The sequence below is a fragment of the Fusarium coffeatum genome (assembly GCF_003316985.1).
Source record: "Fusarium coffeatum strain FIESC_28 chromosome Unknown BRIP53273_contig_63, whole genome shotgun sequence".
Lineage (NCBI taxonomy): Eukaryota > Fungi > Ascomycota > Sordariomycetes > Hypocreales > Nectriaceae > Fusarium > Fusarium coffeatum.
The window spans coordinates 110,945-134,204 of record NW_022157859.1 but is presented as its reverse complement, the minus strand read 5'-3'; the positions used below and the strand labels follow the sequence as shown (position 1 = coordinate 134,204).

General features: G+C 49.1%; 10 protein-coding genes across 10 annotated transcripts; 3 read left to right on the top strand and 7 right to left on the bottom strand.

The window, feature by feature from the left end:
• Positions 1–1,044: 1,044 nt before the first annotated feature.
• On the bottom strand, positions 1,045–2,442 carry FIESC28_02971 (uncharacterized protein; the record flags this gene model as incomplete). Its single annotated transcript, XM_031157120.1, has 1 exon — positions 1,045–2,442. One exon carries the CDS (start codon positions 2,440–2,442, stop codon positions 1,045–1,047), a length of 1,398 nt encoding a protein of 465 aa, XP_031018829.1.
• A 387-nt stretch (positions 2,443–2,829) lies between these two features.
• On the top strand, positions 2,830–3,291 carry FIESC28_02970 (uncharacterized protein; the record flags this gene model as incomplete). The annotated part of the gene is made up of 2 exons (XM_031157119.1): positions 2,830–3,221; positions 3,270–3,291. The coding sequence occupies 2 exons, from the start codon at positions 2,830–2,832 to the stop codon at positions 3,289–3,291; spliced, it is 414 nt and encodes a 137-aa protein (XP_031018828.1).
• A 149-nt stretch (positions 3,292–3,440) lies between these two features.
• On the bottom strand, positions 3,441–7,386 carry FIESC28_02969 (uncharacterized protein; the record flags this gene model as incomplete). Its single annotated transcript, XM_031157118.1, has 3 exons — positions 3,441–4,359; positions 4,410–6,942; positions 6,999–7,386. The coding sequence occupies 3 exons, from the start codon at positions 7,384–7,386 to the stop codon at positions 3,441–3,443; spliced, it is 3,840 nt and encodes a 1,279-aa protein (XP_031018827.1).
• A 1,070-nt stretch (positions 7,387–8,456) lies between these two features.
• Positions 8,457–8,954, top strand: FIESC28_02968 (uncharacterized protein; the record flags this gene model as incomplete). The annotated part of the gene is made up of 2 exons (XM_031157117.1): positions 8,457–8,640; positions 8,680–8,954. The coding sequence occupies 2 exons, from the start codon at positions 8,457–8,459 to the stop codon at positions 8,952–8,954; spliced, it is 459 nt and encodes a 152-aa protein (XP_031018826.1).
• Positions 8,955–8,986: 32 nt separating this feature from the next.
• On the bottom strand, positions 8,987–9,958 carry FIESC28_02967 (uncharacterized protein; the record flags this gene model as incomplete). The annotated part of the gene is made up of 1 exon (XM_031157116.1): positions 8,987–9,958. One exon carries the CDS (start codon positions 9,956–9,958, stop codon positions 8,987–8,989), a length of 972 nt encoding a protein of 323 aa, XP_031018825.1.
• Positions 9,959–10,383: 425 nt separating this feature from the next.
• FIESC28_02966 (uncharacterized protein) lies at positions 10,384–11,956 on the bottom strand (the record flags this gene model as incomplete). The annotated part of the gene is made up of 2 exons (XM_031157115.1): positions 10,384–11,390; positions 11,941–11,956. The coding sequence occupies 2 exons, from the start codon at positions 11,954–11,956 to the stop codon at positions 10,384–10,386; spliced, it is 1,023 nt and encodes a 340-aa protein (XP_031018824.1).
• Positions 11,957–12,166: 210 nt separating this feature from the next.
• Positions 12,167–12,889, bottom strand: FIESC28_02965 (uncharacterized protein; the record flags this gene model as incomplete). Its single annotated transcript, XM_031157114.1, has 1 exon — positions 12,167–12,889. The coding sequence occupies one exon, from the start codon at positions 12,887–12,889 to the stop codon at positions 12,167–12,169; it is 723 nt and encodes a 240-aa protein (XP_031018823.1).
• A 2,988-nt stretch (positions 12,890–15,877) lies between these two features.
• Positions 15,878–17,494, bottom strand: FIESC28_02964 (uncharacterized protein; the record flags this gene model as incomplete). Its single annotated transcript, XM_031157113.1, has 3 exons — positions 15,878–16,372; positions 16,424–16,955; positions 17,001–17,494. 3 exons carry the CDS (start codon positions 17,492–17,494, stop codon positions 15,878–15,880), a joined length of 1,521 nt encoding a protein of 506 aa, XP_031018822.1.
• A 1,526-nt stretch (positions 17,495–19,020) lies between these two features.
• FIESC28_02963 (uncharacterized protein) lies at positions 19,021–19,848 on the top strand (the record flags this gene model as incomplete). The annotated part of the gene is made up of 3 exons (XM_031157112.1): positions 19,021–19,137; positions 19,393–19,679; positions 19,737–19,848. The coding sequence occupies 3 exons, from the start codon at positions 19,021–19,023 to the stop codon at positions 19,846–19,848; spliced, it is 516 nt and encodes a 171-aa protein (XP_031018821.1).
• Positions 19,849–20,563: 715 nt separating this feature from the next.
• FIESC28_02962 (uncharacterized protein) lies at positions 20,564–23,260 on the bottom strand (the record flags this gene model as incomplete). The annotated part of the gene is made up of 1 exon (XM_031157111.1): positions 20,564–23,260. One exon carries the CDS (start codon positions 23,258–23,260, stop codon positions 20,564–20,566), a length of 2,697 nt encoding a protein of 898 aa, XP_031018820.1.

Sequence of the window (23,260 nt, the reverse complement as noted above, 5' to 3'; positions counted from 1 at the left end):
ACATGGTCACGGAATAATTAAAGACGCGTTCAATCACCATGAAACGTTTTGTTTCCATCTTCATTGGGCTCATCTTGCGAACGAGTACCGACATATTATGTACCCCAGACTCTTCGGCGCCCGCAAAAGTGCGCTTGTTTCTTAGAGAGGTCATCGAATGTCACTGTAAAGAAACCGCTCCGAGATTAATCCAGCTAAGCTCCTACGGGCGCTCACTCTGCGGGAGTGCTGTGCCGCAGGCCGCTAACCCAGTCTCGCCCGTTAATTTGCTGTATCGCTGTCCAAACAAAGACACATCCGATTCGCGCTATTGCTGATACGAGCTACTCGATTCATAATTCTCCTGCAAGCCATTCACACGATAAGTCAAAGCTAAAGTTAAATCCCCTTGTCAGAGATACGCTTTGTTCTTAATGTGAGGTAGTATGATCTTCCGCGCGTATCGTATCTTTCCGGATCATCATCCGGACCCGACGCCTGGACCACGGGGTGGTCTGTATCTGGAAGCTATCTCCAGACTCTCACTGGTAACATCGTTTTTAGTAGCAAACTTTAACTTTCAACCGTTTTGGCAGGTCAAACATTGTGGAGATTGGCCTTTGTCTGATCCATGTCTCGTCTATCAGAGGCCTCAAAGTTTATTGCTATCAGCTGTCAGTGCTCACGGTTATCCCAGTTGCTCATCATGTACAATCCAGGGACGGGTAATGCTTCCATGGTGATCAATGCTGGGTTTGGGATTGTCCGGAAATAGCTGAAACAATTGCACTGACCTGTATTGCGAATTCGTGGGGAATCAGAAACAGACAGAAAAATCGAGACTGCACCATGTTCTGTTATCAAGACAGCGATGCGAACGGACACTTTCTGGATGTGTCAGGGTAAGCTCATTGTGAGGGGCGGCAGTCATCTGAGAGATTGCAACCAATCCGCTGTTGATGGTAATTGACAGACACAGTTGCTCATGAAATAGTGGTTGGATAAAACTCATGTCGTTCGAACTCATAAGTCGACGTGTGTAGTTTTGATATCAGCATAGATTCTCTAAACCCTAGCCATCACATCATCCCATTTCATGCTCTCATCTCCAACCTCCTGGATACCATCATATCTCTCATCCCCATAGAAAGAATTCCACGACGTCGGACCGTGAATCCAATCAAAACGACACCACTGCCCAAGCCTAGCCTCGCACTCAATACCATTGCCCTTCAGGAAGTCAAGAAATTTACCTGAAGGTTCTGCCGGATCATGCATCCCGTCTTCAAGTATCCCAACAAAAATACCATATAGATATACACGCTGTAGAAACACTTGACTCTTGTCCGCCTCTATCACCTTTCGGACCATTTTGAGGAGGTTCTTGCTCGCTTGGGGACAAACTCTGTTCTCCATCCATTCATCCTCGGAGACCTTTTCGGCGGAATCTGCTGCTGGACGCTGTTCGAGAACGAGTGTTGATAATGCTGGCCTGGATGCGATGAGAATCTTGCGCCAATCGCTGTAACATGCTTTTTCGGCGCGCGTGGACCAGCTGTACTGGTCGTAACTTCGCTCGTAGTCTGATTCGGAGGGTTGGCAGAGGTATAGGTGTTTGAGTTTAGGAAGCCGGAGCTCGTTATTGCCGCAGGTTGTTAGGTAACCTCCCAGAGGACGAGGAATAACGGCCTCGCCGCTGAGGCTGCCCCAGTCCGAAGCGTTGCCATCGTCATCATCCTCGCCATCCCTCTGTCTGGTGATCTTTTCATGAGCAAGAGGCAAGTAACGGCCTGTATTATTCCCGTTTGTGGAAATCGGACGATCCAACATAAGAAGCTCAATGCGTTCGAGAGTGTCTGCGGCCCTGAGAGCCCATGCAGGTATAGACGCTGGCATGTACCCGCCAAGTTTTATAAATCGAAGCTTCGGGGTAGGGCCGGTAAGTTCCTGAACAGGATCTGGCTTAGTACGATGATTGTAAGTGTCCCCGTGTAGCTCCAACGACTGTAAATTCGTCATGTAGGGCAGCGTCTCCCAGACTGAAATGGGATCGGTATAGATCCGTTTGCGAGCCGTGCCTCTCGGTTCCCAACCAGGGTCGACATTTGCACAGAGATGTTTGATGCGTTTTGTAACGACTTCCAGCCGATCTGGTCTTTCCTTCTGGAGAGTCTGTAGTATGTTGAAGAAACGCTCTGCTCTTAGGTCGGCGCTCCTGTATGGCTCTCGGGGAAGATATGGTCGACTGAGTGGATGGCGCACAGGAGGAGGAACGCTGAGTTCTCGTTGGGCGCCATGATATCCGAGGATGTGAAGTTCAACATCGGTCCAGAATAGGGGTGTGGCGATTTCATTGAAATGTTTGGAAGTACGAGCCAGTTGAGCGAGATTGTGAGCTGGAAGGAAGGAAAACACCCTGAGTTGAATCTCCGGAGGTATAATGTCCAGGATTGGAGAAGTCATGGTTGATTGTTGGGGTCGTTGAAGGGATCGTCAACCATGTGCAGGTGATGTTGTTTTATAGGGTTATCCCATATTCGACTAGCGTAGGCAGGAAGACCCTCAAGCAATCTACCATGTGGATATAAACAGTTGGTGCCTGGAGATAGTGTCAAACGAATCAGGCAGCAAGAGAGTCTGTGCTGATGTCGAAACCCTACGCATCGACTTTAGATCAGGCATCAGAAAGTTCGAAGGTTTGGAGCGTCAAATTTCAGTAACCGAAGCGTTCGGCGAAATCGCCCACAAGCCGACTTACTTCTATACTCTCTTCGGTATAAAAACTACCCCACCCACTCGACGTCACAACTTCCCACCCTCAACTACATCTTCACAATATCAACTTTCAAAATGTCCTTCGCCGTGATAAAAGATATAGACCACCTCGTCCTGACCTGCCACGATGTCCAAGCCACCATAGACTGGTACACCAAATACCTCGGCATGAAATCCTCCACCTTCGGCCCCGAATCGCATCCCCGATATGCATTGAATTTCGGCACGCACAAAATCAACCTCCATCAGCGCGGTGCCGAGTTTGAGCCTAAAGCTAGGACTGCTCTGCCTGGGACCGCTGATTTGTGCTTCATTGTGGAAGATGGGACGGATTTGGAGGGTTTGAAAAACAAGTTGGAAGAGGAGGGGATAAAAGTGCTGGAAGGTGGTGGAGTTGTGGATAGGACTGGGGCGCTGGGGAAAATTAGGAGTATTTATGTGAGGGATCCGGATGGGAACTTGATTGAGTGAGTTGCTTCGATATATGCTATGAGTTGACAACTAACTTTTGACAGGCTGTCTTACTACCCGTCTTGATACTCATAAATACTCTCGACACTTCCTGTACAGACAATATCAAAAGGTCGAAATAATTATACACTCCATGCGCCAATGGTTTGATCTTTGATGTGCTCTATTAAAGATCTATCATAAACAAGTAAAGGTCACATAAGTCGTGTATACATCTAGTTATTTTCAATCATCGTCTTCAGCTCCGCAAACTTGACAGGCTTGGGCAAAAACATATCCACCCCCGCAGACATGGCATCAAGCCTTGCATCCGCACTCGCAAGACCCGTCAACGCAAACACCGTCGTCCGAGGAACTTTGTACTTTGCCTCGAGCTTGCGGATCCTCTTGGTCGCCTCGATACCGTTCATCACAGGCATGCTAATGTCCATCAAGATGTAATCGAACCGCTTCTTGATAGGGCCCGGAGTTTCTGCGTCGCCGATGGTTGCCTTTCTGAATGTTTCCACGGCTTCTTCTCCATTTTCAGCTTCCTCGTAGGTGAAACCGCACTTCTTCATAAACATCGTTAGTAGGTTGAGGTTGATTTTGTTGTCGTCGACCAGAAGAACGTGGGCTTTACTCGGCATTTCCGGTTTGTTTGGTTTTTTTGAGCCCTTTACTGGCTTGCCATTCTCCTCCTTTGTGCCGTCTTGCTTTTTGCTGTCTGTGTGGACATCTTCCTTTTTGTCAGGCCTCTTGTCTTCCTTCTTCTGGTCATTCTTCTTCTGGCCATGCCTCTCGCCGTCCTTCTCGTGCTCACTCTTCCTATCTTCCCTCTGTTGTTTCTTCTGCTCTTTCTCGTGGTCTTTCTTGTTCATATATCCATCCTCCTTGGAGCCCTGCTGGCCTTGCTGTTCCTGAGGCAAAGGTGAGGTAGTCGTCTTAACCCAATCTGGCTTGTCGTCTTGGTGCTGTAGTGTTGAATTCATCTGTTCTGCCACTTCGCTTGCTGGTGGGTTCTTTCCTTCTCTTTCCTTTTTATCTGTATGAGCACTTCTGACCAGGTTTGTCTCGTCGTCGTCGTCATTTTTGACTTCCTGAATTCGTTGTAAGCATCGGCTAAAGACTTGTGCAAGCTTTCTTGGACCACATCTAGATTTGTGTTAGTTGAAATCATCAGAAGGGAGGTATGTAGAGCTTACGGCTGTGGTATCACTTCAACCACATCTGACAACTTGGCCAGGGCTTTCGTCTGTGCTCTTGATATTTTTGCCGCCTCCTCTTCGTTCAGACTGATAATGATGATGGGTGTTTTCTTGTTCCTTGGACCCTCCATTGCTGTCTCCTGGAAACGCTTTTCCAAAGTCTTTGCGGATGGCGGCTCGCAATATAGATAAAAGTCGGCTTCAGGAGGGTTCGTGTCGTATTCTCTCGCAGCCTTCATGTTGAACCAGTTATGAAAGATTTCAATTAGAGCTTCGTTTCGCACCTGGACTTGTTTGGTGATTGTACTAGAGTTAAAAGCTTCGCTTGCTTCCAGAAGCACCAGAGATCGCCCTTGAAGCTTTTCCCTCATGTAATTCATAGGTTCTTCTGGTTCAGAAGAGTCTTCTTCGGGAACTGGTTCAAGGCGCAATCGAACTTCTATTTCAGTGCCTTTGTCCTGTTCTGACTTGACCTCAAGAGTTCCACCAAGCGAGTCCACAATCTGCTTAACGATACTCAGACCCAGGCCGGTGCCAGGCTGGAAAGAGTCTTCTTGGCTGAAAGGAACAAATAGTCGGTTCTGCTGAAAGTCCTCGGACATGCCTTTCCCGGTATCTGCAACCCGGATCATAACGTCAATCCTCGAATCGTCATTGATCTCTTGCGCTCGCACCGAAATACAAACGAAGCCCAATGCTGTGTACTTCAAAGCGTTGCCAAACAAGTTCATAACAATTCTTCGAAGGGCACCAGGTTGCGTCTTGACCATCCAAGACGTCCTCGGGGTAATATCCAAAAGAATCGACACGGGGTGCTCGCTTCCAGGGCTTTGGGCTGTCTGCTCTGCGCCTGTCACTTCGCCCCCCTGACTTGCTTTTCTGGGGAGTTTCTTGAAATTGTGGCCGGTTGCAACAGCGTCGACAACCTCTTCGACAAGCAAAGAGAGATCCACTGCCGCAGTCATGTTCAAACTTTCCATCGAATCGGAAGATAGGCTGATGATTTTGGCATGCTTTCCTTTCCTCGTCTGTCCACTGCCAAGATTGTTGATCTTGCTAAAGTCGAGCACATGATTTAACGTATCGAGAAGTGTTTTGCCGCAAGTCGCGATCGAGTTGACCAAGCCTGCTTCGTATGAGTCGGTTACTGCGTCCTTGAGAAATTCGGCGGCACCAAGAATGCCATGCAGGGGGCTTCGCAATTCGTGGCTCATGCTCGCGATGAATGTAGTCTTCGCCGCTTCGTTCTTCCTTGTGTTAATGCGCCCGACTTGACTTGTGATGCTGTTGCCGAAAGCTCGAAGGTAGGATAGGTCCTCGTCCAAGTTCATCATGCGACCCGGGACAGATGTCCAAAGGAAACATCCACCCATCAATTTGTCCTCGACGTAGTCAAATAGCGGAAGAAACACGATAGCCTTGGCACCGGGTATCTTTTTGAGAAGCTCCTTGTGGTCCATCCTATCCTTGTCCCTGCGTCGCTTATGTTTCCCAGCTGTAGCTGCGGTGCCCCCAATGTGGTTTCCATCGCTCGCGCTGTCATCGTCGGAAGAGAGCCCTGTTCCTTCTTCTGTGAATGTGAAAGCCTTTCCCTTGGGGAAACGCGAAAAATATTTCTCGAGTGTACCAATTGAGAAAGACGGGCCTTGTTCGAGATCCAAAGGCTGGGTCTTATCAGCAAGGGAGAAGGCAAGCAACTTACACGGCCTTGATGTTGGGGATGTCTCAGAGTCAGAGCTTTCTGCACTGAAGCCATCAGGCTCTGCTGCCACTTGCGTCGGTAAGTCTTCGGAACTGGTGTTGTTGCCGTGCTCTATCTTAACAGCGTTGCTCATGTGCTGGATATTGGAAGCTGTGGCGCCGAAGAGAACAACGCCGTCTGCCAGTATAGACGATCGCAGATTATCAGCTGCTCGGTGATACATTCTCGACAGCCCATCCGTTTTCGGCTTGGTCTTGCGGGGCGGTGATGTGGCCTTCTGTGACCGCCTGGTTGAATCGGGATCGACTTTGCGCATAGTGTTATGCAGTGATGAGCGCCTCGTTGCCGAGATAGTCATACCCGGGGGACGTTTGATGGGAGGACGTTGGGGTTGGTCGTCCCGGGATAGAGTTGGGTCGTCGCTGGAACATCCCTCGATGAATGTGGCAAGGCCACGCACGATGCGTTCACCTTTGAACCTGTCCACACGATCGCGCGCCCATTCCAAGTGTTCCGTGACCGCTTGCGCAACGCTCTGCATAAACTTGACGTCTTCAATCGAAAGTCCATCGCGAGGTCGTTCATCTGAAACAGCGTATGCTCCGATCTTGTAACCCTTCCTTGAGAATATAGGCACACCAGCGTAGAAGCGCACACCCGGTTCGGACTGGACGTAAACGCGCGATTTAAATCGGTCATCGAGGCGACAGTCGGGTACGATAAGACCAGAAGCTGAGTATGTTGATCCATCTGGATCTCGACCGGTGCAGGTGTTATTTAGACAGTGTTCGCAAACGGCATCTGGGCGGTTGAGGATTGATGTTCCCACTGCGAATATGTTAGCGAGAATAACAGATGGGGGATGCATTCTGAAGATTACTTACACCACAGTTCGCTGTTATAATCGGCGAGGTTGGAAGTTTTCTTATTATCGGGTGAGTTGTTGGGTGCGTTGCTGGGTGCGCTCTGTTCGTCCTCCAAGGTTCCCAGTCGCAAACTGCGCGTAGCTTCGGCGAGAATATACTGATTATTCGTATCGATGAGCGAGACCATAGCGCGCTTCACGTTGAGACGAAAAACAGCGAGCTGGGCAAAGGCGGAGAGGGCCTTGTCGGAGGAAGGCTGAGGCGCGTTTGCGTCATTGATCTGGGAGGGCGCAGAGATTCCATCGACATTTCGGGCGACTTTAAGTGACGAGCCTTGTGCTATTTGCCAGCTCTGGAAGTAACTCTGCACCTCGCGTTCGCGTTGCAGCTCTGCAGAGCTTGACATTGTATCGTGGAATGGGCAGTCATGTCATGTCAGGTCGGGCCTTGGAGTTTGGGGGGAATTTTGCAGGTCAGGTTAGGTCGTGTGGGCAGCAGTCAAAGCGACGGCGGGATGCTTCTAAGTTGGGACTAGAAAGATCGGATCGGTAGTGGCAGTTTAGCAGAGCAAAGGCCAAAGACACCCAGGAATTAGGTACCTAGGTAGCAGCCGCGTGGGAGAGAAATTTGGGCGGTCACCCCTCCATCGAAATCATACCAATGGCGTCATTGTTGCCTCAGCGTCATTGGAAGAAAAAAGAAAGCCTCTCAAACTGGGGGAATTTGGTGTCTAGAGCATTTCTAGAATAGTCATTTCGCCCCAAGGAATCCGTAGAAGTCGCATCATCAATTCGGCTGCCCCATTAATTCGGACCCGAATGAGGTCACGCCTAAGTTCAGATTCAGGCACTGGTGAAAAATAACAGGGTTACAGAGAAAGATCGATTAGCGGTAAAATCCACGATTTGCGACCATGATCAACAAGTCTTTTCGGGTAAATTAGAAATAAACATAGGATTGGCTGCATTCTTTCATCTTTCGTCTTTATCCCTCAGCCATCAAATGTCAAGCTTCGCCAAGCAAAAACAAGCTGCTGGAATGCGGGGATTCAAGACCTTATTTATAGATCGACGTTAATCTTACAGTACATCGTTGGAGATCTATCAAGATAACTGTTCACTTTAATTAGATTGAGTTCTGTATGAAAGATAAACGACAGGCCGAGACTGAGGCAGCCCTACCAGCCCGTTTACTGCCCAAGGAGTTACCCCGATCACAGTCCGAAAACTCCGGCCGCTGATTGCCTGTTTCGGTTATCGGCACCAAAAGTCCCTGGAGGATGCTCCTTGGAGATAATGAGATGCCATTCAAAGCTTACCTATCAAGTAGTCAATCTGATCAGCGTAGGATCGCATCCTTCGAATTAATAAGCCTCGTATTGGTTGAGTATAAATATGTGACAGGCTTCTACCGATATAATGGTAATATTCACCTCAAGCTCGTCACTATTCAACAGACAATTTTGCACTCTTCACCATGTCGTCCACCAAACACACAGCTCGATCAATCCTCGAATCATTCTACGATGCCGAGCGCATTTACATGGCCGCATCACCCGAAGAGCGCGATTTCAGCGGCATGGCAGCAACTCTTTCGCCAGAAGTGAAGCTCAAACAATCTTCCGGCCTACCCTATCCCGGTGAATACATCGGTCCTGAAGGTTGGTAGCTTATCTTGTATGACGATAAATACTAAAAAGATGAAGGGTTCCAGAAATGGGCACAGGAAATGGCCAGTTGTTTCGACAAAGTCGACGTGCAAACTCCTGAGATTTTTGAACGCGAGGGCTCGCATCGCATTATTGCTCTTAGCTATCTGGTTTTGCGAGTGAGGAAGACTGGAGAAGAATTGAAATACCCTTTATGCCAGGTCATGACGGTTGATCTGGAGGCCGGAGTTATCAAGAGTATCATGCCGTTTTATTGGGATGTTTATGCGTTGAACAAGGCTATTGGATATACACCTGAGCTGTGATGGAAATTACATACAATATCAAATCAAGAAAATCACCTATGCTCTGCAATAACCTTATCACAATACTCTGCAAACTCAGCAGCGGCTCCAGTCCCTCCATGCTCCTTAGACTTGAGATTCGCCAACAAATCCTCCCTAGGAGAAGGATGAAATCTTCCCCAAGGCCAGATAAACCTCCCTCCATCCTCAATTTGTAAATCCGGCGACAGCCCTGCCCAAAGGTTCGTGTATGCTCCGTACCGAGCATGGTATAAAACCGGCCAAACCATATACCGAACCCACCACGGCATATGGCGCAGAAGAGAAGAATGAAGATTTCCAGGGTTATGGCACACGCTCAGCACGCCTTGCGAGCCGATCTGATCTGCTAGCACGCTAGAGAGATACCAGTTTCCTGTCTTTGAATTTTTGTAGTTGATTTCCTGGTCTTCGGGCGGGTTGATAACCTCTTTCATGTCGACGCCTCCTTCGGGGACGGACAGGTCTGTCACGATGGATGCTGTCCATACGACTCGGACCGAGGCTGGAGGCTGGCTCTTTGCAGTTTCGATGAGAGTCGGGACGAGGAGTTGTGTAAGATACCATGGTCCTATGGCGTTTGTTGCCATACTGAGTTCGTAACCTTGGGCTGAGACTGAGCCTACTGGGGGCATGGATACACCTGCGTTGTTGAAGAGGACATCGAGTCTTGATTCCTTTGACATGAATTCTTTCGCGACTGCCTTGATTGTTGGCAGGTCGTCCAAAGATATTTTCAGAAACGAAAGACTTCCGGCTGAGTTGGGATACTGCTGCTTCAGCTCGGCAATAGCTTTTTCGCCTTTCTCTTGGGATCTACCCGCGATATAAACCGTTCCGCCGGCTTGGTACAGCATACGACTCAGCTCGAAGCCAATGCCAGAGTAACCACCCGTGACAAGAAAAACCCGTCCATTTTGTGGCTCGAGATTTTCTTCGGTAAATTGAGGCTTTGGGGGCACGAAGAGCGAGTAATTGTTGCCCATGTTAGTAAGTATTGTGCCTCAATGATTTGGTCTTCAATATTAAGTGGTTGGAAAAAGAACGGAAAGGGCGGGGATATTGTTTCAGACAGTCGCGATAGTGGTGACGCAGCTCGAAGTTTACTAGTGCTAATATTTAGCGAGGTATTTACACTCTCTTTACCTACGGAGTACGGATGTCCGTAACCCTCCAAGGTTCTGCGCCACATCAACGTGATATCCTCTGAATACCCTGGCCTATTCGAGCTCTGAACCACGATGTTCATACGTCCTCCTCAGGGTGTCAGAATAATTGGCCCCTAGAGGCATAAGACACGAAATAATTTGGTCACTTTATGCTAACTTAGACTAGCAGTTAGGCCGCTTTATTATAGAAGCCTGAGCCTTATAGGACAACTCTTCTGTTACCCACCTGCTCCTCTTGATCCTCAAGTCGATTCCGCACCCAGCATATCCGCAACACAAGAAGCCAACTTTTCAATCATCAGAAAATCAGGATCGTGATCAGGATTCACTTCTGCGATAGTCAACCCAGCAACTTTCGGACTCCCAAGAAACACTTTCAATGCCCTCATCATAACCTCAAACTTAACACCCGTAAAATTCGGCACGTTTGCCAACGGAAAGGTTCCAGCATCAATCGAGTCAACGTCTAGGTGCACCATAATCACATCCACCATCTCCTCGAGATACGCCAACGTTTCTCTCGCTCGCAGTTCAGGGCCCCTCGCCACGGATGCTGAGCTGACAACATGATAATTGTTGTTTAAAAGGTATTCGAAATGCTCGCGTTTATTTCCGGGTAGAGACATGTCTGTGCCGAAGAAGACGGTATTGGAAGCGTTGCAGACCGGTCCGCCTGATGAACGACAGAATCGCTCCATACTGGGAAGTGCACCGGGTAGCCCGACAAAATGGGCCATGGTCATCCCAGCAAAGGTTCCGATGGAAGTAGGATCCTTTGGAGAATTCAAGTCCGTGTCAACATCGATGTAAATCAAACCGACAAGTTGTTGGAGGACCTGCGAATCCGCGTGGTTCCAAAAGGTGTTTAAGATACCCGGAAGCATACAACACGCGCCGCCTATAATGAGCTGGAAGTGGTGATTAAAGGGGCTATCAGCTCCAAGGTTCTCGGTGAGTTTTGAAAAGTACGCATTGCGGGCATCTTTATCACCAGATGTGTTACTAGCAGACCCCAAGTAGTTCTCGGTGAGAGCGTCTTTAACGGCTTGACAGACTGAGACATTGATATCTTCGCTTCGTACGCCGCCTGGGCTGAAGGTCGCTGCGGAGAGTCTCGCTGGTAACTCCAAAGCGTATTGTTCGCGGGGCTTGTGCAGGTGCTGGCAAGCGGCATGAATCTTGCCGGCCAGTCCAACATGCTGGAATGCCCCGGGTGCTTTGGATTTGCCGGGAATGATACTGCCACAATCTGTGGGTACGTATGTTATCGAGACTTGTTTTGAAGTTACCACTGTCGCCGGATGTACTGATAGTAGACTCAAAGTTGAATTGTGTTGGTTTGAACTGTACGACTTGATAACTGACCTTCAAAAACCTTAGATAGACCCAAAGTTGTATGATGGAAAATCAGTGTTCTTATATCGATTTCGCTGTCGACAACGGAGAGATGTCGGAAGCTTCTGTCACAGTAACACTTTCCTCTTGCATTGTGCTTATTGTCGACTGCAGGGCGTACCTGCCGAAAAACGATATTGGTTATTGTCAGCAATTGCCCAATAAAAATGACAAGAACTCTACCGTTTTGGAAGTTGACTATCATGATAGACTTATCTGCTACTGAGTGAATGAGCTAATGGTATCAGGTCGTTTTGGATCCGGTCCGCAGTGTGTCAGAAGATTTGACCGTCACAATCATAAGGGATGAAATAGTTTAGTCATTTTATGCCATTTTAGAGAGTGGTTTAGGTTACTTTATTTTTACATCCTAAGCCTTGGAGGACATTTCCTATGTTGCTTACCTAGCTGGTTGAGCATTTCACAAAAGGGTGGTAGACAGTAAAAAGTAAATATGACCGGCCAAGTATATTTTTGATAGTGAATAACTATGTACAACGAAGATCTTTTATCATTCCTATTAGTCCAACTCATTTTAACCCATTCATATAGGTCATAGTCGTTTCAACAACTCATGCATTATCGGAGTTCATCTCTAGGATATCAAATTAGGTATTGGTGGTAAACTCCTTAGATACCAGCACCGAGGCCAGCGAGGAGAGCGACGACGGGGGTCAGGAGAGGGGCGAGAACACCAGTTCCGAGACCGGCAAGGAGAGGAGTGAGAGCAACAATGAGGCCGGGGAGGAGGCCAGAAACGAGACCGAGGACGAGGGCGAGGACCTTGGCGAGGATCTGGAAGACGGAGTGGAGGACAGAGACGAGCTGGGGCTGGAGACCGGTGACAGTGACGATGGTCTTGACAGCAGTGAGGACAACGTTGACGAGGACGGTAACGAGGTTGAGGACCTTGGTGACATCGCCGTCAGCGACGGGGAGGCCAGCAGAACCGGTAAGCTCGGTAACGATGTGGGTAAGCTCGGCGTTGAGACCCTCAAGGCCGGGGATGGCCAACTCGGCACCCTCAGCCTTGGTCAGGTCGCCAGCGGAGACCTTGTCGGCGATACCCTGGAAGCCAGAGGTCTTGTCCTTGATGCCATCGGAACCGGACTTGAGGATGGAGAGGAGGCCAGTGATATCAGAGACGTCACGCTTGATGACAGACTTAACGCCCTTGGTAGCTCCGGGGACGATTGCGCCGCCGCCAAGGATGCCTCCAAGGAGCTTGTCGAGGTTGAGGACGCTGGACTGGACCTCGGTCTTGGAAGGAGCAGCGTTGACCTGGGCCTGGGGAACAGGAGAGGCGATGGCGGCAGTGGCCAGGGCGAAGATGGAGAAGAAAGCAGCCTTCATTTTGAATGATTTGTGAGGTTGAGAGAGAAGAGTGGTAGAGTTGTGTGTGGTAGAGAGTAGAGTGTGAGAGTTGAAGATGTTGATGAGGATGATGAGAACAGATTTGAGCAGACAAGACACGACCTTATATACACAAATTCTTCAGTCTTTGGTTTGGTTTGGTTTGGTTTCCTTTCTTTTGCTACTGTATCTTACTATGGATACATGGTCGATCACTCAAACGAAATTGTTCGAAGTCTTCGGATGTTAGTGGTGATGTCGATCACTCTCAAAGTCTTGAGTCGTGAGAGCTTAGCTTTGCGTCCACAGTCCACAGCCCACATAGTGCCCCCCTTGTCTATATTCCCCACGGCATCTCCATATTCAACTCCCGGACCTCTGTGAATGGTTATCATCGTGAAAAGCCTTGGTCTGTAGTCTGTTGAGCCTATCCAACTACAGAATGTCTTGGGAGGGCGAGGTTGAACTTTCGGTACAATTCGCTGTCATAAAACAAGGGTCTTGTGTTTTATGCCGATCTCTTGCTTAAGGCAAACCTCTTTGGGCGTTGTACAGTAGCATGGCAGCGGTTAGTATGTACACGTAGTTGTCTTGAAATTTAATCTTCAACACTATCAAACAGTCTGTCTCAGCCTGCATTTCTTCCTGACGATGTCATCGACAATTCTCCCCTTGCCCCCTGCGCCAATCTTTGACCTTATCTTTCGGAAGATTAGGGTGGAGAGCTGGAGTGGACACAGCATCTATGTCGATCATGACCGAATCAGTCCTGGAGCTGCAGATCGGAAAGGGAGATGGACCCATTAGCACTAAATTTTGACGAGTCAATTCACAAGGTGGACTCCGGATGTCTGTTTCGATACCATCAAGGCAGGCTCAGGTCCGATGTTGTGACGATTGTTACTCTTTTTGAAAGAGAGTAATCGATGCTACTGCAGGTGTGTCATTTACTCTCGCCATATTGAACTAGTTTCGATATGTTTGGATATGAAGGAGATGATGTCGCAATTGCATCCCATAGTATAGAAGCCCAAACTGTCATATTAGATGAATGGATGTCATTAGAGGTCAACTAAGTCAAGATTCGTCATAATGCTAAGCGTCACTGCCAAGTCTCTACAGTACTCACGTCAAATTCCTTCCCGTCCCTCGACCGCCTTTACTTGTCTTACATCGTGTCTTGTCCCGTCTCGTCGTAGACCTCCTAATCCTCCTCCCCGGTGCTTGGACCGCCTCCACGTGTAGTGGCCCTACAGTGGAAGACAGCCCTAAAGACCATTTCTATGGGCCCTGGTTTAGGTGATCGGCAGTTGGTAGATCACCGCCTACCTTCAATTGATCTGTGCCCTGGATTAGGAAATCAACTCATCCACAATCTGTCGATCCTCACATTGGACTGACTATCTCCCACTTTTAGTGAGCCTAGAAAGGAAAAGACCTTGTTGGCATGCGATGTACTCCTTTCCAACAAACATGTACCTGGGATAATGGAGACGGTACCCGTATCCACCGTGTTGGACTGAGATCCAGTATGACAATGGTGGCTGGCTTTACCAGGAGAGTGGATGCCGGAATTGAGATTGCCGATGGTAGCTTCATGCGAAAAGAGGACCCTTGAGTCAATCATGACTTTGAGTTCCACTTCCCACGACTCGGTGCAATTGAGTCTCACGATGTCTTTGTCTTCAATACTGTTTGCTTGATGACTCCAAGTACCAGAATGAGATATACTTGGATGTGATAGCATGTTTGCATAAGGACTTGGGATAATCTTGCAATTCATTATTGACTCCATTCAAACACCGCGATGATGCTTCATACCGGCTTATCTTCACAACCCACCTGACAACCACACTTGTTTACAGGCATAGGGTAGGATTTACACTCCAAATCCTAAGGCAATTTGGGCTAATTATTCGCCATTGCCTCCAATTACCTATAACAGTAATATCGTGAATAGTAGAAGCCACCCTATACACGAGAGCTGACCACGGGTTTTGCACACCACCCCCTTATATCCTCTAGATCTGTGATCTAAACAAGAGAGTTCAGGTAAAGACGTTGACCTACCACATTTGCATCAGCCACAAACCCAATCTTGCATGTGAACATCGCGACTTTCCAATTCGAGGGTCCTTTCTGCAGTGTTGATCTGTTAGGCGGGTAGACGATCCCAAATCTGACTGTTCTATTTTAGCCCACCAAACATGGCAACCTGGAAAGTCAATCACTTGTACCAGTGAACTCTGTTCCCACGGGATGCAGCTACCCGTTTATGCCACAGGAACATCTTTATGCTTGTGCATAACTCTTAGCATATCCGGGTCGTTTCCTCAATGGCGGATTCAAGTCTCGGGTGGCGTACCCAACTACCACAGCTGCGCTAACTATCTGGAGTAACTAACTCATCGCCTTTTCCACGGCTCTTCCCCTAGTGTTGTGTTAGTGCTGTCCAATTAGATAAACTGGAGTATCTCCTCCTGGAAACCCCACCAAGTTCAGCGGTAATCGACTACCCGCTTTGTAATGAGAAGATCTTCTTCAAGGGAGATTGGAGGGGGTCCTATAGGGTCTTTGACTAGCTTCGCCATTAGGTGTTTGGAGTTGCGGCTGGAGATGTAAGTGGAGGTTTGGTATGATGGAATTTTGGTGCCTGGCTAGGAGTTCTCGAAAGTCCGAATGGAGGCGCGTAATGATAACCGCGCAAGGCGTTGACATGGTCGCCTCCATATCCTTTGTACTCTGCATCTCTAGAAGGTCAAGTTGCAAGTATCTTTGAGACTTTGGGTCTGTACCTCGTCGGAGTGCGCTTGAGTGGCAATGCCGTCGGGTAAAGATGGTTCCTCCTCACAGCAGCCGGGCCGGTTCGGATCATAATAGCAGAGCAGTTCACTGGTCAATTCGGCTAGTATCCAATACTAAGTGGAAGATATATACAAAGAACGTCAACACTATCCTCCTACCATCCTCGCCACCCCCTCTCAACAACTAAGCAGGTCTGATACCCTGGGGATTCCAGAACATATCCTTCGGATCATACTCCTTCTTCAACTGTCTCAACCTCGGCAAACTCTTCCCATAGTATCTCTTAGTCGCCTCCTCATTCCCAAGCTGCGTATCCAAGTAGTTCGCATACATACCCCAATCTCCATCCGCCATCCCCTTCGTCACACTCTCCCTGAACCGCTTCAGCAAGGTGAACCCATTGTTCGCATGCGTGGCATAGTTCCCGTGATCGGAGAACTGGTAGAGCAGTAACTTGTCGCGGTGTGGGAAGGCGCTGTTGAGGGGTGCGTCGGTCCAGAGGTTTTTGGCGTTGGTGATGGCTGAGTTGGGTCCGCCGAAGAGGTCGATTAGGATGTACCATGTTGTGTGGCGTGCGTCGGGGTCGTTGATGTTGTCGTAGAGGGTTCGGGTGAAGGATTGGACTTGGGTGCGGGTGAGGGCTTTGGTCATGAGGCTGGTACTGTAAAAGGTGCTGTGCTGCGAGGAGTCAGTATCATCACTGTACTTCATGGCAAGAGGTGAACTTACCTGATCGTAAGGACGTCTTTGATCGAGCGCTTGACCATTTGCGTACTTGTTCAACATCTGAATCCATCCTCCCGTACTTGCCGTAGTGATCTGAGCACCCAGATCTCCCAGCAGAGGCTTCAATGCTGTGTTCAAGGCAGTTCGCGTACCATAGTAAACACCTTGAATCGTCTGCCCAGTCGGCGCCATATAAATCTGCATATTCAGTTCTTTCGGCGCCGTCGCTCCAAACTTCTGTAGAGCCAACAAGCCTTCTACAGCCTGCTTCTCGTTCCAGTCCAGTTCGATGTTGAACGGAGTGACTGTCTCGGGCGCTGCAAAAGTCTGGAAGTCAAGCTCTGCGACGATACCGTAGGAGGAACCGGCACCGCGAAGAGCCCAGTTTAGGTCGGGCATCTCCCAGTCTGCTGTGTATCGGATTGTGCCGTTAACGAGAATGATGGTTGCGCCGATGAATCTATCGAGGGTGAGGCCGTAGGTTCGTGAGGCGAAGCCATATCCTCCATGGAGAGCATGACCAGCGATGCCGACACTACAATCGTCAGTTGAAGCCGTGGTGTGGTACTGATTAACTTACCCAGGGCACGACCCATGAGCAATGGCTCTCTTCCCAAACTGGAACAATTCAGTAGCGACATGTCCCAACCTCGCGCCCGCCTGAATATTGCAACTCATGTCCTTGTTCAGAGTCACCTTATCCATCGCATCCACAACAATAACCAAATGTCCATTCTCACCACCGTACCCAAAAGAGCCATAGCTATGGCCGCCGCTTTTCGCACTAACGCGGACCTTGTACTGGTTACCGCACTTGACGGCGTCGCGGATGTGGTTGACGGTGGTAGGAAGAGCGATCGCAGCAGGATCGAATGGGAGTCTCAGATTGTAAGGCTTTATTTCCTTTGTCCATTGGGCAGAGTCGCGTGGGATGTAGGGAACCTTTTTGTCGGCGAGGCAGGCGTTTAGAGCGGCGGGGGTGTTTGCTGAGGATTGTGGGTATGGTGATGCTGCAGCGTTTGAGAGGGTGAGAAATGCTTGGAGGCTGAAGAGGAGAAGTTTGAAGTTGAACATCATGACGGCGATTCTGAAGGGGAGTTTCCCTTCAACGACCTCTTGTCACTTGCTTCTGGGCCATCGTTCCGGACATTGGGATAATAGCTGTTTTTATAAGATCTATCCCATGGTGAACAGATGTCTCATCTTCAGCCGTACGGTCGATTGTTTCTATATCAGGCCGTCACTTTACGAGGTGGAAATGACACCTGCATGATAACCTTGTCGTTAACGGGACTCGATGTGAAGCTGAACTCAGCTGACAAGGTCAAGGGTATATCTATAGCAAGAATATCCTCCGTCCGATCAATTGAGGCTTTTAACTCGCCGTTATCTTCAAGATCGCCATCACCAACTTGACTAATTGCGACCAACATCTACAACTTCCCCAGCTTCCAACCGTTCTGGCGGGTGATCATTCCAATATCCACCTCAACTCAAAATAGAATGTCCTGCTCACGTACCTGAAGATCCCGATCATCCCTTGAGGCCATCCACATGTGTAACACCAACCACTTTCACTGATCGACAACGCATGTCAGCATGTCGTACCACCAATATTTCCCGTGTATATGTTTCTCCACATGCACCTTATTCTCGTGGCGAGAATGAAGCTAGACCTGTGATTTGTTGAACTTATGCTGAGAGGGAGTTGTGTGTGAGGATCCAATGCCAGGAACCGAAACCATATGCAGGTTCTCCCGTAAATACGAAGATGATTCTCTTGGAGGAGATTGATTGGGGAGACTTGTGCGAAAAGAGGAAACAATGCAAGACGCGGGAGTGTTTCAACGGCCGATGCCATGCTTTTCCAGGCTCTGATCTATAGTTAAGGAGTTATGGATGTCTTCAAGACCATGCCGTCTCCGTGATAACTATTCTCGTCGCTGTTCGAGTCTCTAGTCAAACAAGTATATAGTCACACACTTCCCCTCGTCAAACAACACCAAGTCCCTTCTCGCACCACATCCCACAGAACAAATAAGGCTTGAGCAACTCTCTTGTTCGACAAAGCACCACTACGTGTACCTTGGAACGCAATTGGCTCTTCATCAAGCACAATTGCAGCCATTGTGGTCAAAAGAGGGATGGATCGGTGATCATTCTCAGCTTACACTTTGCTTATAGGATGTCAGCAGTATGCTAAGTTGGCAGGAGAGTTGCGATGCAGCAGTAGCTAATGTAGACACTCCAACAGATTGGTTTACGGTGTATTGTTCTTGTAGTGAATGTGGAGTGTGAAGTATTGCATGTTGGTTTCTACTTAGTAAAGCGCTTCACCTTGAGGCCTCCTCCATTGCCATGCTTACCACATCTCCATGATGCCCAACTAACACAAGCCTCATTTCCCTTATCACTTAAATAATGAGACACTCTCGACCCAGATTAGCATCGCCGCTCCAACCCAATGAACAAGACAGTCGAGGCCTAAGATAACCGTACTTTCCCCAATCACTACACTTAAACCATCTCCCTCCCTCTCATGCCTCTCTTCCCCACACGTCAACGTCAACATCATCGCACAACCGCCGCCATTATGAAACATGCAAGTAATTCCACGTGAAACAATCTCCCCAGAAACCCAATTAAAGCACATTCTTGACGCCCATAGCCGCGGCAACTCTCTTGATGATCCCAATTATGCCTGCGTGACATTGCAGGTGCGTCATACACTTAAGCGCGTTATCCAATGTTGGTGTTGAGAGGAAAGGTCGTGCTAGGCATCGAAGTTACGATGAGGTCTGTGAATCAGTGAATCACTCCCTCACAATCACTCCGCAATCACTCCACAGAATCTCAACTATAAGAAGCCTCTTCTCTTCTTTTCCTCTCCTCTCTTTCTTTCCTCCTCATCACACTTTCAATCATTCCTTCAAGCATACACTCACTCAAACAACATACACACTCTCTTCTAGTACTACTACTACACTCTCTTCACAACAACCACTATCATCACCTTCAAGATGTTCTCCAAGCTCATCATCGTCGCTCTCTCCACCCTCGCTATTGCGGCTCCCCTCCAGCCCCAAACTCTGGGCAGCATCACCTTCTACACCCCCGGCAAGGGCGCCTGCGAAGAGGACAACGGCGACGCCGACATGGTCGCTGCCATCGGCAAAGGTCTCTACGACTCTGGCGACTACTGCGGCAAGCAGATCAAGCTCAAGGGTGATGTTGGTGAGGTGATTGTCACTGTCGTTGAGTAAGTCTCCTCCCCTTCCTCCTTTCCTCCCATCAACGCAACTAACACTCTTTCCAGTCGCTGCGACGGCTGCGCCGACAACGATCTCGACGTTTCTCCCGCCGCCTTCGAGAAGTCGATGGGCTCTAAGGAAATCGGCCGCGCCAATGGCCAATGGAACTGGGTCTAAACCGACACTCTTTTTTGAGACCTTCACCTATGATTACGGTGATCGCGGAGCTACATCTCTGCACCTACTTTCTTTTCTCGAACATACTTACGACCCTCGGACATACGGGAGGCTTTTCTAAGGAGGCACAGGTGGCATGGTTTATGATGATGATGAACTGAGATGGTTTATGAGACAAGACAAAGACGATAGAACACGAAGACAATAAACTTCATAAACACATTACTTGCCTTATTTCCTGTGCCATGTTTAACAGCATGCTCTCTCAAATGAACCACGCAGGTGGATAACAGAAGAAGTGGTCCCTGAGGCCTACGGCGTCAAACTAGAGTAGCATGAGTCTTGGTGTAAGCCAGCACAAGATGACTAGATTATCTCGTCTCTCATGTTCACAGTGATCAATTCTTCTGACACCCTGACACTCGTAAATGGAATATATGAATTGATTCTGTCAATTTATGTAACTCGCTGACGCCCCGTACCCTATCATAAGCTATGCCGAAACACGCCCTTTTACCATAGCATCATAAGTCCTTTGTCGTAGCCACCCAAACCATCTGCCAAGTAAAGCAAACCGAGTCGCTTTAATGAGAGAAAAAGGAATCCAACGCCTGTTCGTGATATGCATGTGATCCTCCTTATCGACACATTGCTGTGGAGCACTGTTACTCAATTTTCCGTATGCAAGTTCTATGCCATAATGAATCCAAATCTTCTATCCTTGCTTATTTCTAAGACCAAATGCAGGTAGCCATTTTCTCCTGCTTCCTGTCGCGCCGCCCACTCTCGGGCTGTCTGTTCGGTCCGGTGTATCCCTTTCATTCGCCGAGCCTGATAGTCTCGGTGTTCTTGGTGTGGTGGACTCTTGACTCATCATTGTGTCGTTGGCCATATCCGTATCCACCGAGATGTGTCGTCCTTGTCGTGACTTTCGTAAAATTGGTGGTGGTGTCGCGCTGTCACGATCCTCTTCCGTTGCACCTGTCCTACTAATCCAAGGTGGAGGTGCCGAAGCGCCATTAGAGCTCGAGAATCCGTTACTAGGAGGTTCGGTAGGGCCATGCTCCGTTTGAGGAGTTGGAGTCGGGGCACCGCTCGGAGGTCCAGTAGACGACCTACGGAAGAACTTGGTGAATTTGTTCTGAGTAGGTTGCTGGACGATTGGAGGGTAATGGTTCTTCTTTTGGTCACCAGCAGGCTGCCCCTCAGACTTTGTGTGCGCGTGTCCCCCAGTTCTAATCTGGATATCATCACTGTTCCTCCTCTGATGGCCCTTCTTACGACCTCCCTTAGAAGCCTTAACATTGGCCAGTGGTCGGCTGAGGAATGAAGTCTTGCTTTGCTGCACAGCCTGGGCGTTTAAGCTCGATCCTCTACGAGGTGCTGATGGGGCCACGTTGGTCGAAAAGAGCTCCTGCTGGAGTGGCATAAGATCCTTGATCCTATCAGGGTCGAGTCCTGTGCTTGCACCTCCTTGGACACCGCTTCCAGCTCCAAACATGGCATCCATTGCCCAACCACCATTAGCTGCTGCGGAAGGTGAAAAGCTAAAGAGATCAGGAGAAGCCCGTCCGTTCTTGTTCTTGGTAGGTTTAGAACTTTCACGCATCCAGATGTCGATACTCGACTCGAGCGATTCAACATCAGATTCGTCGGTATCGGAATCCCAATCGTTGCCCCGTCGGTTAGAGATAGTAGTTTCGTCAGCGGAACGAGGACGCTGAATTGACCGGCCCTGGTTTTCGCGATACACTCTGTTGTTCAAGTCAATAATTTGAGCTGAAGCCTTGACTGCACGCATCGGGGCCTGTTCAAGACGGACGCCCGAATATGTTCCAAAGCTTCCACTGCCATCATTCTCAGATGCCTCAGAGAGAGCCCCATAACTTGGTCTCGCCGTTGGAGGTCTGGGCACTGCTTCGTCGTCGGAGTTCTGATACCGTCGAAGCGTAGAGGTAGAGATGGTATCCGGCGTCGGTGGGAGATTATGATCTTGCAGTCTAACACCACCAGGGGCATCGGTCGTGACTCGTCGAAGTGAATCCATCTTCTCATGCTTAAGGCGTTGATGGTTTGGAGACATCGAAGCACGACCGGTAAATCTCTCTGAACCCTCTTGGTCCCGGCTCTGAGGTCGCGACCCAATCTTAATGGAGGAGTGGTGACGTTCAGTTCTTTGCCGAGGGGAGTTGTATTCGATAACGTTGTTAATCGAGTCAAAATGTGCTTGGCGAGCAGAGGCGGAGTTTGATCGCGCTGATCTGGTCGGTGAGGAATGAGTAACAAAAGCAGTCTTTGGCCGCTTGATAGTGCTGGCAAGGGGTGGAAGGCTAGCAGAGCCATTAAAGGTAGGCTCATCATCCTCATCTTCCTTGGAACCATACACACTGACAAAGGAACTCTCACTCAAGACGCTCAGACTGGGGCTGCGACCATGATCGCCTTCGCCAGGTCCCTCAGGAACCTGCGCAAGACTCAAAACACTGCCTCTAGTTCCAAGATAAACATTGCGCAAGTTCTCGGTATTCTCGCTGTGGTCGGACATGAAGCTTGGCATGCGATTGATGATCTTGTCACCTCCACCTTGCCTCGTCGTATCCGGTGATCGTGTAGCTGGTCTGGGATCTTCGTAGCAGGGGTTAAGGTTGTGTCCAGCATATCGGCCTTCAGCTTCGATATGGTCAATAATTGATCTCTCCTTGGCAAACTGTTCGAGGCTGGCTTCGAGCGACACAATCATAGCAACCGCCTCTTCGATTGCCTTGTCGCGTTTCTCCACCTCTTGCGAAAGATGGCGGTTCGTCTCCTCTGCTTGTGACTTTTCCATCTCAAGTGCTTCTACTTTCTCTTCAAGTGCTGTTTGCCGCTCTCGGCGGTGGTACAGTTCTAACTTGAGGTCAAAGTTCTTCTTGTGAAGCGACGAAATTACCTTCTCCTGATCCAAGACCCCCATTCCCTTCTTCTTGGACGTCTCGGTTGTAGCTGGAGAATGAGATCGGTGGCCATCAAACTCCACACTTTTAATGGGAGATCCTAGGCTTCGACTAAACTCTCTAGAAGAATTGGCGTCTGAATGTGAGCGCGACCATGTTGATGCCCTGTCGCTCTCCGCCTGACGAGACTCTCGTAGCTTTTCTTGAAGGAATGCGGACATCGCAGGCTGTCGTGTAGATTCGCTGCTAGCTTGAGTGGTCAAGCGAGACCCTCCCTCTACTGTTCGCGGGGTAGCGCTGGATGGTCTTTGGCAAGAAGCATGGTAGAATCGGTGAGCATGTGATGGACCCGGTGACCCAGGAGGGTTTGAATTGGAAGTATGTGCCGTATGCATTGAGGTCTTGGTGTTGTTGGTACTCGTTGAAGATCGAGAAGCAGTTCTTGCTCCATGAGAAGCCCGCGAAACAGGTCGTTCCAT